The 14957-nt window shown below is 39.7% G+C and overlaps 1 protein-coding gene and 1 long non-coding RNA gene across 2 annotated transcripts; one reads left to right on the top strand and one right to left on the bottom strand.

Annotated features, from left to right (window-relative positions):
- Window positions 1-4186: 4186 nt before the first annotated feature.
- Window positions 4187-12116, bottom strand: LOC123568740 (uncharacterized). Its single transcript, XR_006692225.3, has 3 exons — window positions 12012-12116; window positions 7398-7501; window positions 4187-4322 (listed from the first exon to the last, which is right to left on the bottom strand). It is a non-coding gene; the product is annotated as an uncharacterized lncRNA (long non-coding RNA).
- LOC102120411 (olfactory receptor 51J1) lies at window positions 10337-11923 on the top strand. Its single transcript, XM_015435381.3, has one exon. The coding sequence runs from the start codon at window positions 10816-10818 to the stop codon at window positions 11767-11769; it is 954 nt and encodes a 317-aa protein (XP_015290867.3). The 5' UTR covers window positions 10337-10815; the 3' UTR covers window positions 11770-11923.
- Window positions 12117-14957: the final 2841 nt, after the last annotated feature.

Raw genomic sequence — 14957 nt, 5'->3', positions numbered from 1 at the left:
AGGGTGGGAGTGACCCAGTTTTCCAGGTGCCATCTGTCACAGCTTCCCTTGGCTAGGAAAGGGAGTTCCCTGATCCTTTGCACTTCCCAGGTGAGGCGATGCCTCACCCTGCTTCAGCTCACACTCGGTGGGCTGCACCCCCGTCTTGCACCCACTGTCTGACAAGCCCCAGTGAGATGAACCTAGTACCTCAGTTGGAAATGCAGAAATTCACCCGCCTTCTGCCTCACTCACACTTGGAGCTGTTCCTATTCGGCCATCTTGGAACCTATATCTTGAGTGAGTGTCTTAGTTTTGAGTTCAAATTTGATTGTACTGTAGTCTGAGAAACTATTTGTTATGATTTCAGATCTTTTGCATTTGCTGAGGAGTGTTTTACTTCCAATTATAGGATCAATTTTAGAGAAAGTGCCATGTGCAGAGGTTGCAGTGAGCTGAGACCATGTCACTGCACTGCAGCCTGGGCAACAAAGCAAGACTCCATCTCAAAAAAAAAAAAAAAGAAAAAAAAAAGAATAAGTGCCATGTGGCACCAAGAAGAATGTGTAGTCTGTTGTCCGTTGTTCTTGGGTGGAGAGTTCTGTAGTTAGCTATTAGGTCCCCTTGGTCCAAAGCTGGGTTCAAGTCCTAAATATCTTTGTTAATTTTCTGTCTTGATGATCTGTCTAATATTGACAGCGGGGTGTTAAAGTCTCCCACTATTATTGTGTGGGAGTCTAAGTCTCTTTGTAGGTCTCTAGGAACTTATTTTATGAACCTGGGTGCTCCTGTATTGGGTGCATATATATTTAGGATAGTTAGCTCTTTTGTTGAATTGATCCCTTTACCATTTTGTAATGCCCTTCTTTGTCTTTTTTTATCTTTGTTAGTTTAAAGTCTGTTTTGTCAGAAACTAGGAAGGCAACCCCTGCTTTTTCTGCTTTTCATTTGCTTGGGAAATTTTCTTCCATTCCTTTATTTTGCACTGTGTGTGTTTTTGCATGTGAGATGGGTCTCTTGAATACAGCACACTAATGGGTCTTGACTCTTTATCCAGCTTGTCATTCTATGTCTTTTAATTGGGGCATTTAGCCCATTTACATTTAAGGTTAATATTGTTATGTGTGAATTTGATCCTGTCATCATGATGCTAGCTGGTTATTTTGCAGACTTGTTAATGTAGTTGCTTCATAGTGTCATTGATCTGTGTACTTCAGTAGGCTTTTGTAGTGGGTGGTAAAAGTTTTTTTTTCCTTTCCATATTTAGTGCTTACTTGAGGAGATCTTGCACAGCAGAACTGGTGGTGACAAATTCCCTCAGAATTTGCTTTTCTGAAAAGGATTTTTTTTCTCCTTTGCTTATAAAGTTTAGATTGACTGGATAAGAAATTTTAGATTGGAAATTATTTTCTTTAAGAATGTTGAATATTGTTTCCAAATCTCTTCTGTCTTGTAGGGGTTCTGCTGAGAGGTCCACTGTTAGTCTGATAAGCTTCCCTTAGTTGGCAACCTGGCCTTTCTCTCTGGCTGCCCATAATATTTTTTTCTTCATTTCAACCTTGTGGAATCTGATGATTATGTGTCTTGGGGTTAATCTTCTCATGGAGTATCTTACTGGGGTTTTTTGGATTTCCTGAATTTGAATGTTGGCCTGCATGGTTAGGTTGGGGAAGTTCTGGATCACATCCTGAAGTATGTTTTCCAACTTGGTTCCATTCTCTCCATCTCTTTCACATACCCCAGTCAGTCATAGGTTTGGTCTTTTTCATAATCCCATAGTTCTCAGAGGTTTGGTTTGTTCCTTTTCATTCTTTATTGTCTAAACTTGTCTCCCTGTCTTATTTCAGTAAGATAGTCTTCAGGTTCTGAGATTTCTTTCTCTGCTTGGTCTATTCAGCTGTTGACACTTGTGGTTGTATTGTTAAGTTATCATGTTGTATTTTTCAGCTCCATCAGGTCATTTATGTTTCTCTCTAAACTGATTATTCTGGTTAACAGCTTTCAGTAATGTTTTATCATAGTTCTTAGCTTCTTTGCATTAGGACAGCACGTACTCCTTTAGCTCTACAAAGTTCATTATTACCCACCTTCTGAAGCCTACTTCTGTCAGTTCATCTATCTCAACACAGTTCTGTGCCCTTGCTGGAGAGGTGTTGCAATCATTTGGAGGAGAAGAGGATCTCTGGCTCTTTGAGTTTTCAGCATTTTTACATTGGTTCTCATCTTCATGAGCTTATCTATCTTTGATCTTTGAGGCTGCTGACACTGGGATGGGGTTTTGTGGTGTCTTTTTTGTTGATGTTGTTGCCGTCTTCTGTTTGTTTTTCCTTTAACAATCAAGCCCCCTTCTATAGAGCTGCTGCAATTTGCTGGGGGTCCACTCAAACCCTATTCATTTGGGCCCCTCCTGCACCTGGAGGTGTCCCCACTGGAGACCACAGACCAGAAAAAGATGGCTGCTGCTCCTTCCTCTAGGAGCTCCATCCCAGAGGGGCACCAACCTAATGTCAGTGGGAACATTCCTGTGTAAAGTGTCTGTTGACCCTAGATGGAGGGCGTCTTACCTAGTCAGAAGGCACAAGATCCAGGACCTGCTTAATGAAGCAGTCTGGCTGACCCTTGGTAGATCCAGTGTGGTGCCCTCTTGTCTGGACTGCCCTGACTCTTCAGAGCCCTGAATCCCTCTTGTATGGACTGCCGCGACTCTTCAGAGCCAGGAGGCAGGAAAGACTAAGTCTGCTGATCCATGAAGACTCCAGCTGCCCCTCCCTCCAGGGACTCTGTCCCAGGGAAATCAGAGTTCTATCCATAAACCTCTGGTTGGAGTTCCTAATATTCCTTTTTTTTTTTTTTTTTTTTTTTTTTTTTTTTTTTTTAAGACGGAGTTTCACTCTTGTTGCCTAGGCTGGAGTGCAATAGCAAGATCTTGGCTCACTGCAACCTCTACCTCCTGGGTTCAAGCAATTCTCTTGCCTCAGCCTCCCAAGTAGCTGGGATTACAGGTGCCTGCCACCACACCCAGCTAATTTTTTGTATTTTTAGTAGAGACTGAGTATCACCATGTTGGCCAGGCTGGTCTTGAACTCCTGACCTCAGGTGATCCGCCCATCTCAGCCTCCCAAAATGTTGAGAGTACAGGTGTGAGCCACCGCACCCAGCTCGAGTTGCTGATATTCTTACAGGCAGGCCTTGCTTGGTGATGAGGGATGAATCTGGGATCCACCTAAAGAAGGAGTCTGGCTGTGATCTGTCACAGCTGCTGTGCTGCGCTGTGGAGAATTTTTCTTGGTTCAAATCATCCAGTCTTCCCAGCACTGGCAGGGGAAAACAGCCAACTACTGCTGCAGTGATGGCAGCCACCCCTCCCTCCAGGAACGTGGTTTTTTTAGGCAGTGTCCAGCCTGCTTCCACTAGCCACAGCCTGAGTGGCTGCCAAGAGTCTGCACAGCTCTGTGCTTGTGTCCCAGGGCCCTGGTGGCATGGGCTCACAAGGGGATCTCCTGATTCACAGGTTGCACAGGTGTGTGGAAAAAGCATGATTTCCCCGGTGGGGGAGCACAATCCCCTTCTCCCTTGGCTGGGGGTGGCAGCTCCCCTTCCCCCCTCTGGCTACTGGGTGGGCTGTCACTCCACCCTATTTTCCTTGCTCTCTGTGGGTCAAACCAACCACCTAGTCAGTCCCAGTGAGAGAACCGGGATACCTCAGTTGAAGGTGCAGGATTCACTCACTATTTTCATTCTCAGTGGAACCCACTAATCAGCCATCTTGGCCCCTCCCTCAAACATTTCTTAAATTTTTTTTTAAATTATTGATCTTGGAGATAAAGACTTGGGGAAAATTAGTTTTCAAGTGTGATAGAGAATGTTTCCATTTAATATTAAAATTTTCTTCTTTTGCAAAATAAAATACATGCAACTGTCATACTAAGTATATTTCAGTTAGATATAGAGAACATGGTTTTTGTTTTAATTCTGTAATGCTATGCAAAATAAGAGAAATGTCTTCTAACACTGGCCAAACTCTATCTTAGTCTATTTGGATTGCTATGCAAAAATACCATAAAATGAGTAGCTCATAAACAACAGATATTTATTTCCTATAGTTCTAGAGGCTGAGAAGTTCAAGATCAAAGCACTGACAGATATGGTTTCTGGTGAAGGCCTACTTTCTGGTTAGTAGTTGATGTCTTCCCACTGGGTCCTCACATGGCAGAAGGATCAAGGTGGCTTTCTGGAGCTCCTTTTATAAAGGCTTAGTCCCATTCATGAAGTGTCTGTCCTCATAACCTATTCAGTTCCCAAAGGCCCCACCTCCTCATACTGTCACATTGGTGATTCGATTTCTGCATATGAATTAGAAGAGGGGAAGAAACATTAAGATCATAGCAATCTTCTTTATTTTTATTTAGTTATAAGAAAAGGTCTAGGATTGGTTTTTGTCTTTGAATCATGATTGGTTTCAGAGGTGGGTGACAATATGGAATTGGGCTTTTTTACTCATCATCCAGAAAACCAACAGGTTTAAATGAGCATTGCATATCTGCTTTTTTACTCATCCTAAGACATATCTGTAATAGCAGTTAGATTGAGAACCAGGAACATTTTTTTTCTATTATAAAGACGCACTTACTAGATAATGTCAGGATACATTATACGTTTCTTTGCTAAGACTCAGATATGACATCCCTCTCTAGACTATGCCTAATTTCTAACATGCTTTTAATAAGCAGAAATTTTTGTACAACAGGAGCCCTAGACAACGTTTTTGTTTGTTTGCTTGGTATTGCCTCTTAATTCTCCACTTAATGGCCCACTAAACAAAATTATTAAATCACTTTGTATCCAGCCCTCTGCTTATACAAATTCTGTTTTTCTCCTATATATTCAAGCAGATCTATGCCCTCATGTTTTAGCAATAAACACAAATAATTTGGTTCACATCTAAGCATCTGCTTTAAAGGGGAGGAGTATGAGCTTTGCTAATCTATTTTATAATTCTCTTGGTACACAGATGATTATCAATGATAATAATCATATGATACATTCATTATCTTATTGAGCAAGTTCTCCTGTCCTCCTAGTACAAACTTTTATTTGTGGGCAAACTTTTCTCATGAAAATATGGCAAACATTCTTTGTTTCAGTAGCTGCAATGATATGAAATATGTCTTTCTGAGAAAGGTGTGCAGTTTTTCTGGAATGACTTACTTGAGAACAATAATTAATGAACAAAACTCTAATTTTCATTTATACGTCAAAGATTATTAAATTATTGTCAAACTCAATGAATGTATAATGGTAATGGTAATAGGGCCGAAGACTGAAAAAGGAAAATATGACCAAAGTCTCCCAGAACACGATCCCAGTTTATAACAAAAATGACAACCTCTTTTATGCGTGTATTTATACTAAATGTTTGAAGCAAGCACTGACATTTGGGAAAAAATATACCAACAGCCGAAAATCAACTTGGTGTTCATATGAATCATCCATCCATTGATCTTTCATCACAAGTTCTGATCTTTTTCAATTCCAATGAAGTTTATTTCAATACGACTTTTGCCACTCACTCCATAGTCATATTCTGTACCTCATGATCAACCAGAAGTACTTTTCTTCTCTTTTTAAACTCTAATACCCCATTTCCTAATCACAGGTATGTGTGTGTGTGTGTATACACACATATATTAGATCCAGATATATATATACACACATATATAATCCATACCACATGTGATATAGATCTAATCCATGTGATCTAATCTAATCTAATCTATAGATCTAATCTGTACCACATAAGCTATCATTTAAAGCATTTTCTCACCAATTCACAAAAGTCCTCTCTTGTTAAGCCAGTGGCTCAAAAAATAAGTATTTTCAAAGCAGTTTTATTAAGTCTTATAAATGGATCATAGTGGACTTTCAAGACAAATCACATTTTTTTCCTCTTTTCAGTCAGACAATTATCCAATGGACCAACCATATACAAACAATCAAAGCTCATTGGTTCCACATTTTTAATTCTTCTTAACATTGAGCTGTGGAAGTACCCACTTTCTGCTAGCTCTCTCTAGCTATCATATGCTGAGAAGCTCTATTCATCACAGCTTTTTGATTAATCTTTCCCCCATCCGTATGCCAACCTAATCTAGAAACTTTTCTCACTATAGCTTAACCCCTTACATTCTGTCATCTCCTGAAATTAAACATTCTTGATGTTCTCTGGATACTAACAATTCTGTGACCTTCTCCTTTCTTAATAAATACACATTCAGAAAAGTGATAGTTGATGACCACAATAGACTAATGTTTCATTTCTTTAGGATACAATTGCCCAATAATACTTATATCAGCTAATATTTCTACTGCACTTTTTATAAGACAGACACTTTTTAAGCAATTTACATATATTAGTTATTTAAATATACTAGATAAATACTATTATTACACTCATTTCACAAAGACATTGACTCTATATCTTTGCTTGTTTCCCTTAGGTTCTCTAGATATTGAGAGAGGGTGATGTTATTACCTGGGTAATTGCTCCTCAGGGAACCTAACTTTCTCCCTATTACTCTACTCCCAGGGACTCTTATCAGCTTTTTAAAAAAATAAGGCAGCATTCCAGCCCCAGGACTAAGAAGATATGAATGCCACAGTGGCTGGGACTTGTTGAACTGAGCTTCCCCATCCCATCTGAGGCTCAGAGGCCAGTTCTACTTGAGGTGAGTGCACAAGCCCACGATCCCTGATATGGCTTGGCTCTGTGTCCCCACTAAAATTTCATATTGAACTGTAATCCCCACAATCCCCATGTGTCAGGAGAGGGACCACGTGGGAGATTATTGGATCATGGGGTCAGTTTCCCCTATGCAGTTCTCGTGATACTGAGTCTTCATGAGATCTGATGGTTTTATAAGGCAGTTTTCCCTCTTCTTGCTAGCTCTCTCTTGCCTGCCACCATGTAAGGTGTGCCTGGTTCCCCTTCTGCCATAATTGTAAGTTCTCTGAGGCCTCCCCAGCTATGTGGAAATGTGAGTCAATTAAACCTCCTTTGTTTATAAATTACCCAGTCTCAGGTAGTATCTTTATAGCAGTGTGAGAATGAACTAATACAATCCCCAAGCCCTGCCTTCTGAAGCAGCATTCAGGAGTCCCAACCCCAAGTCACAGTGTGAAGCCCTTAGCATTTTTCCTAAGACAGTAGTCAACTCCCTAGCTTCTTGAACCTGTCTGGTAGAATGAGAGGAATCATGTGCTAAATTGGTGGCAGGTGGAAAACAAAACAAAAACACCAGAGAACATCATGAATTCTTGAAATAGTTTTGCCATCATATTATCTTGGATTACTCGTGAAATGCATATGTCTGGTTTATATGCTCATCTACTAAGTGGGAAATTCTTGTCTCCTTGTTTACCTCGCAGATGTGGTCTGAGTATCAGTGAGCCAATAACAAGGAGAGACAAATTTTAATTAAAAGTTGGAAATAAGCTGACTGTGATTGACTCCTTCTGAGAATGCCTGAAAGAGAGAGAGAGTGGAGAGAATATTAACATTCACTGGTTGCTTAAAGGCTCACATTAAATATTTAGAGCCAGTCCCTGAGGTAAATATTAACATCTTTATCTTTAAAAATAAAGATATGAATGTGCACAAAGGTAAAGTATGCAAAGTTATGCTGCACATAAGATTCACCTCCAATTCTGTCCAGCACCAGGGGTATAGTCGTTGCTGTCCCACATTCTATTTTTTTCTGCTGATTTGTTGTGTCCTATTATACTGGGGTATAGACTACATGATCTATTTTGTAAACTTTCAAGCTAAAATGCTCTTGTCAAACAAATCCTAAACTCAGGAGAATGATTGTTTTAAGATCTATTTCAAGTCTCTTATCTGGCAGTAGAGACTCTGGAGATGGAAACTGAGAAAGATGCAAAAAAAAAAAAAATGCAAGAAAGAAAAAAAAGAGACCACAGAGGGGCAGAGAAGGCAGAGGAGGAGAAACTCTAGTCTCAAGTGTCAGTCAAGATTTGTTTCTTCCAATATCCCTTTATTTGAGGTGTGGCAGGCAAGATAGAGGGTGCAGTGGGATCAAGGATTCAGCAAGGCAGCACACGGGAAGAACAGCTGCTCAATCCAGAGGCAGATCAATATTTGATCTATTTAAAGAAATAAGAAGGCTATATTGAGCTTTTGGAGGTGAGAAAGGAACATAAGGGCATAAGAATGGGGAAGACAAATGTTTCTCATTTTCGGCCATAAGATGTTCTGACATGTGTGATCATTCGTTAAGGTCAATAATTTGTCCCTGAATTTCCCTGCCCTACATTTTAACATAGCCCACAGCACAGAGCTTTTCCTAAACTGATAATCTACTCTGTTACATTGTATCAGAGCATGATAAGTGTCCAGAGATCTTGTATTTAGTCTATTTAGCCAGGCAATTAATTTTTTTCTTTCCATATTTTTATGATAGGAAAAATACGAAAACATCAATTATTTTAATATCCTATTACATCTACAGTATTTATTTTCCCATATTTTATTTTAGCTTTTGTCAAAGTGCCATCTTATATACCCACTGCCATGGTAATCTCCTTTTTTTTTCCTGCACCACATTGCATACAACCTAGCCTGGAAATTTTCTACTAATTCTTAGGTCTTAGCTGAAATGCCACTTTCCAAGGAAAACTTTTCCTGACTTTTAAGAATAAATTGGGTTTTTCCCTTTAGGACCCTCTCAAAGTATCTTGAACATTTCCTTTGTAGTACTCAATATAATTGTGACTAGCTTGGAGATAAGACTTCAGCATAGGTGACGACTATTTGAATATTTGTGGAAGAAGATTTGTTCTTCATGAGCTGTGGTTGAAAGTTGCAGAGATTTTCTGAGTAGGTCTAGGACTCTGCGTTGCCTAGGTCCTGCATGGTCCGTGACATAGAGGTGCGCTGACTGGTCCTAGATCTGCAGAGCAAAGAACTTAATAATAACCATCATGGAATAGTGAGGTCCCTGTTGATGTGTAAGTTCAGCAGTGGCTGAATGGAAAGTTCATAGAAGAATCAGATTTTCAGCACATGTGGGAAGCATGTTTGCTCATGTGTGAATAGGTAAGCAAGTGTGTCTGTGTGTGTTTGTGTGCATCTGGGTGAACGACTTGAAAACAATCTTCAGAGGTCCTTCCTACTATGCTCGTCCAGGATTCTAATGTAACTGCTGACCTAGACAATGCTTATCTCAAAACACACCCAATTCAGGCAGGTGGTTTTCTCTTTCCCTCGACTGCCTTCCTCTCCTCCCCAGGAGAATATCCCTTGAAAATCTGTTTAGATTTCCAGTGTTGTTGCTGTAGTGTATTCAGCAGTGTGTCTGAGCTAGAAAGAAAAGGTCCCAATGGATAAGGTAAGTTTCTTTGAGAACTGTTGAGTCAACAAATTGTGGATGTCATCATTGACAGAATATTTTCATGAACCTTAAAGTCTGCACACACATCCACAAATGTAGGTTCCTTCTCCTTCCTGAATCTTCCATGCCTTTGCACATAATCTTTCTAGTTGACTCCTAGAATTTTCAAAACATGGGACGGCTAACCCAGTGTGGGTCCAAATTTCTTGCTTTTCTAGTTTAATTCTCTGCCACTTGCTCCAGACTCTGGCCACTGCCACTATCTCAGCCTTGCTTAATTATTCATATAATTATATTCATTCATCAGGTAATTTTTAGCTCTTTTTATATACCATGCTATGGACCTCATCTTTATATATTTACCAATAAAATATTTTCACCTATTCCTGACATTATTCCATTTCTCATTTTGGGATTGCTTACATTTGTCTCTTTCCCCAGCAGCTTTTTACGGCCACACATCTCCACACCAATGCAAGGCAGTCATTTCTCTCTGAGTTGATCCAAGGTGCACTACACCTTAAATGCATAATCTTTCTTTTCTTTCTTTCTTCCTTTCTTTCCTTTTTCTTTCTTATCCTTCCTTCCTTCCCTCCTTTTCTTCTTCTTCTCCTTTTCTTTTCTATTTCCTTCCTTCCTTCCTTTACTTCCTTGATTTCCTTCCTTCCTTCCCTTCCCTTCTTTTCTTTCTCTCTCTCTTCCTTCTTTTTCTTCCTTCCTTCTTTCCTCTCCTTTCCTTCCTTCTTTCCTCTCTTCTTTCCTTCCTTCTTTCCTCTCTTCTTTCCTTCCTTCTTCCCTCCTTCCTTCTTTCCCTCCCTCCCTCTTCTTTTATTTTCTTTTTTCCTTCTTTTCTCTTCTTTTTTCTTTTCTTTTATCTCATGTTGTTGCCCAGGCATAAGTGTAGGGGTGCAATCTTGGCTCACTGCAATCTTTGCCTTCTGGGCCCAAGTTATCCTCCCACCTCAGTTTCTCAAATAGCTAGGACTACAGGCACACTCCACCAAGTCTGGATAATTTTTGTCTTTTTTTATTAGAGACAGAGTTTTGCCATGTTGCCTAAGCTGGTCTCAAACTCCTGGGCTCAAGTGATCTGCCTACATTGGCCTCCCAAAGTGCTGGGATTACAGGCATGAGCCACTGCATCTGATAAGAGGCATAATTTTCTTTCTGTCTATAACGTAATGTCATTTTCTATAACATAATTTTCTATCTGCCTATGACAGAGGCTGTAGCACTCTCCATATTGGAAATTTCTTGATGGTGGTCATTTGTCAGTTTTTAGAAATAAGAAATTCGGCCACATAAATCTGTGAGTTTGCTTTTTTCTTCCCTTCCCTTAGCGCCGTTATCTTTCTTCATAATGATGTCATCTCACTAATTTGTTTCTAATTTTCAAGGTGGCACTGATACCAGGGGATGATATGTCAACATGAAAAATTCTAATAACTCTTCAGGGTTTTTACCTACGACATTCATTTTGGTTGGCATCCCAGGGTTGGAGGCAGAGCACCTCTGGGTATCCGTCCCCTTCTGCCTGATATACATCATCATTTTCCTTGGGAATGGAATCATTCTTCATGTCATCAGAACAGATGTTGCCCTACATCAACCCATGTACCTCTTTCTTGCCATGTTGGCACTGGCCGAGGTTGGTGTCTCTGCATCCACCCTGCCTACAGTGTTAGGCATATTCCTTTTTGGAAATACTGAAATTAGTTTTGAAGCTTGTCTTCTCCAGATGTTCTCCATCCATTCTTTATCTATTATGGAGTCAGCTGTGCTGCTGGCCATGTCTTTGGACCGCTTTGTAGCCATCTACAGCCCACTGCGTTATACAGCTATCCTGACACTGCCCAGGGTCTTTGGCACAGGAGCTATTATCGTACTGAAAAGCATTATGCTCATGACTCCATTGCCCATTCTCTTACAGCGTCTGTCCTTCTGTGGCCACAATGCTCTCTCACATTCCTATTGTCTGCACCCAAATCTTATCTATCTATCTTGTGGGAACATTTCTGTTAATAATATCTATGGGATTTTCATTGTTACCTCTACTTTTGGGCTGGATTTGTTGCTGATTGTGATCTCCTATGGGCTCATACTCCACACTGTACTGGGTATTGCCACTGGAGAAGGGCGGAAGAAGGCATTCAACACATGTGGCTCACATATCTGTGCTGTGCTTGCTTACTATGTGCCTATGATTAGCTTGTCTATAGTGCACCGCCTTAGACATCGTGTGTCCCCTCTGCTGCAAGCCATGATGGCCAGTGCCTACCTCTTCTTCCCACCTGTTGTCAATCCTATTGTCTATAGCATTAAGACCAAGGAGATCCGTGGTGCCATTTTCCGAATGCTATCAGAAAAAAGACCCAGAGTGTAGCCAAAAACCATAGTAGGAAGAAATGTTTTTGTTTGTTTGCTTGCTTTCTATAATAACAGGTGGCCCTAGATTTCATGTTATGTAATTGATATCACCTTAAAACATGGCGTCTAACAGGAGGTTCTCTACAGTCTGACCATGAACTGAGGTGAGGGTGCAGGTAGAGGTGAATTATGTGTGACAGAACAGTACACAAAAGTGAGGCTATTTTAAAACATGTGCTATGAGGTTTTCTTCATTACCTTGTATACCTGGAGCAGGAATGCAGAAAAGATTGTAACACAGCACTCCTCATAAGGAAAAGGCACCTGGGAGTTGGAAGGTATAATGGGAACTCTATTGAGCCCTCTGTGCTAGGGAGAGAGGAAGTAAAGTGTATTATATTGTCTTCAGTTATTGCTCTCTGAATTCAATAGGAGAGAAACATACCAGCTAGTTCAAAGGAGGCTTCCACTACAGGCTATGATGTGGCATTCACCCAACCTTACCAAGGCCCCAAGTTGGAAGTCTCAAAGATTAAAAATCCTGTTTATTATGCAAACTTGAGACTCTCTCACCCAGGTTGCAGAAACTTTTAGAGGCAAACATCCTCTTTGTAGATATTCATACTTTCTACCTCGTTGGATGCTCTTTTGCAGGCGTTTAAAATGATACAGTTTATACTTACATTTTCAGGGAAAGAAATTAAGATTTTTAACATAAAATATATACTAAGAATTTTATTATTTTCATCACTTCCTATAGCAACCCTAAGAAATAGGATTAATGGGCCGGGCGCAGTGGCTCAAGCCTGTAATCCCAGCACTTTGGGAGGCCGAGACGGGCGGATCACGAGGTCAGGAGATCGAGACCATCCTGGCTAACACGGTGAAACCCCGTCTCTACTAAAAAATACAAAACACTAGCCGGGCGAGGTGGCGGGCGCCTGTAGTCCCAGCTACTCCGGAGGCTGAGGCAGGAGAATGGCGTGAACCCAGGAGGCGGAGCTTGCAGTGAGCCGGGATCTGGCCACTGCACTCCAGCCTGGGCGACAGAGCGAGACTCCATCTCAAAAAAAAAAAAAAAGAGAAAGAAAGAAATAGGATTAATGTAATTATTACTTTTCAGATGAAAAACTGATGTTTACATACAGTAAACATCGTGCTTAAATCTATGCCTCTAAGACCTAGCATTGGAATGTACCTGGGTAAGACTTCAGAGTCTGAGCTCTTAACCCCTAAATTGTGTCAACGAAGCAAGAAATAAAGCTCTTTGATCTCATTAGTAGTCAGCCAAGTAGAATTTATTGAGGTTACTCAATGGGTCAGGTATACTTCTAGGCCCTAGAGATAAAGCAGTGACAAAAGACACAAGGTTTCTTCCACTAAAAGAACTTAGAAAGAACTTTTTTTTCTACATTCTCCATCTCTGCTGTACATTTCACTTCCTGGAATGATGTTTAGAAACAACTTTTAAATTGACCTTATAATGATCCTTTTACAAATAAGCACACACTGATAAAGCTTATGAATATAAATTTTAAACATTTTAAATAGTTTGCTTGCATTTTGCATTGTAAAGATGTCAATAATTGACAAAGAGTGCTTTTACAAGAAGTCTTAATTTCTTGCACAGTTAATAGTGTGAGACTGCCTCCAAGTTTCCATATACTCTGTTTCTAGAGATTCTGACCTGGGGATCTGCAGTTGCCTATAGCCATACCTAAATTAATAGCCTGCTGATAGATGACACAACTCTGTAGAGGACAATGCCTCAAAATTATCAATGGAAACCAAGCAAGTAAATCCACAAGAAGAATCATTTCATCAGTGGCCAGATAAATAAGACAGTGATTATTTCCTGGGATGAGAAGAGAAGAAGGAACATCTGAGTAACATTAGAGTATCTGTAAAAAGACATCCCACAACCAGGTAGGTACAGGAAAAGATGTTAGGACCAGATTGTTAAATGACTTAACATAAAATGAGAATCTTAGGAAGTCACTTCCATTTTCCCTCTGAGATTGCATAGTGAATTATCAGCCTTCTTAAATATTATTACCATATTATATTTAGTAAATGTAAGGCCATTGGAAATACTGAAGCTCTGTAAAGATAACTTGTCCTTAGATGTTTCTCAGATTATAGCCAATTTACTGAATATCTTCGGCTTCATTCTAGAATGGATTTCTTTACATGTAATGCTCCTTCTAGTTCTATTTTTTTCCAATCTTTACCCTGAAGTCCAGTCTCAGAGACAACATCAGGTTCAGGAAGAATCCTAGAAAATCACACAGTGAAAAGAATCTTGGAAACTCTTGGTGTCTATGAAATTGTGTAATAAGCAGAATCTCAAGACTCTCTGGGATTTTCTACCTTTATATTCTACTATTTTAACTTAAAATTTATACTTTTGGAACTATCTTTTATGTTCTCAACAAGACAAAGTTACAAGTCATTATATTCAGCTATGCATGGAGCTAAATTAAAAATTAGGACACTAAATAAACACTTTCACATTTATCAAGGGAATACGAGTTTGCTTCAAGCCAATTCTCCTGCCAAGAACAATTAGAAAAGATATAGAAATAGTTTTAAATGACTTCAGAGAGCACTCAAGGCAATGAGGATGTAAAGATCAACATTCCAAACAGAAGTGAAGCCTAGAGAAGTATGCCTGATATTTATGGAGATTTTTCCCCTGAACAATGAGATCACCTGGACTCGGGAAGGGGAACATCACACACCGGGGCCTATTATGGGGAGGGGGGAGGGGGGAGGGGGGAGGGATTGCATTGGGAGTTATACCTGATGTAAATGACGAGTAGTTGGGTGCTGACGAGTTGATGGGTGCAGCACAGCAACATGGCACAAGTATACATATGTAACAAACCTGCACATTATGCACATGTACCCTAGAACTTAAAGTATAATAAAAAATAAATAAATAAATATATCAATTTAAAAGTAATAGATGAGGAAGTAAGAAGAGTTTACAGCAAACTCAGAGAGTTGGAGTACAAGAAGACAATTGTCAGAGCTACAAAAATAAGCAGTCAAATGCATAATGACAATGAAAAATTTTATTACAGCTTTTCTAGGAAATAACACAACTAGGCCAAAACCACAAAATTAATTATTTAAAATATTTGAAAAACATCATTAAAAATATCAATCTTATTAATAATTAAAAAACAAGAAAATAACAAT

This window comes from Macaca fascicularis, chromosome 14 (assembly GCF_037993035.2).
Source record: "Macaca fascicularis isolate 582-1 chromosome 14, T2T-MFA8v1.1".
Lineage (NCBI taxonomy): Eukaryota > Metazoa > Chordata > Mammalia > Primates > Cercopithecidae > Macaca > Macaca fascicularis.
This window is presented reverse-complemented; position numbering and strand designations above follow the sequence as displayed.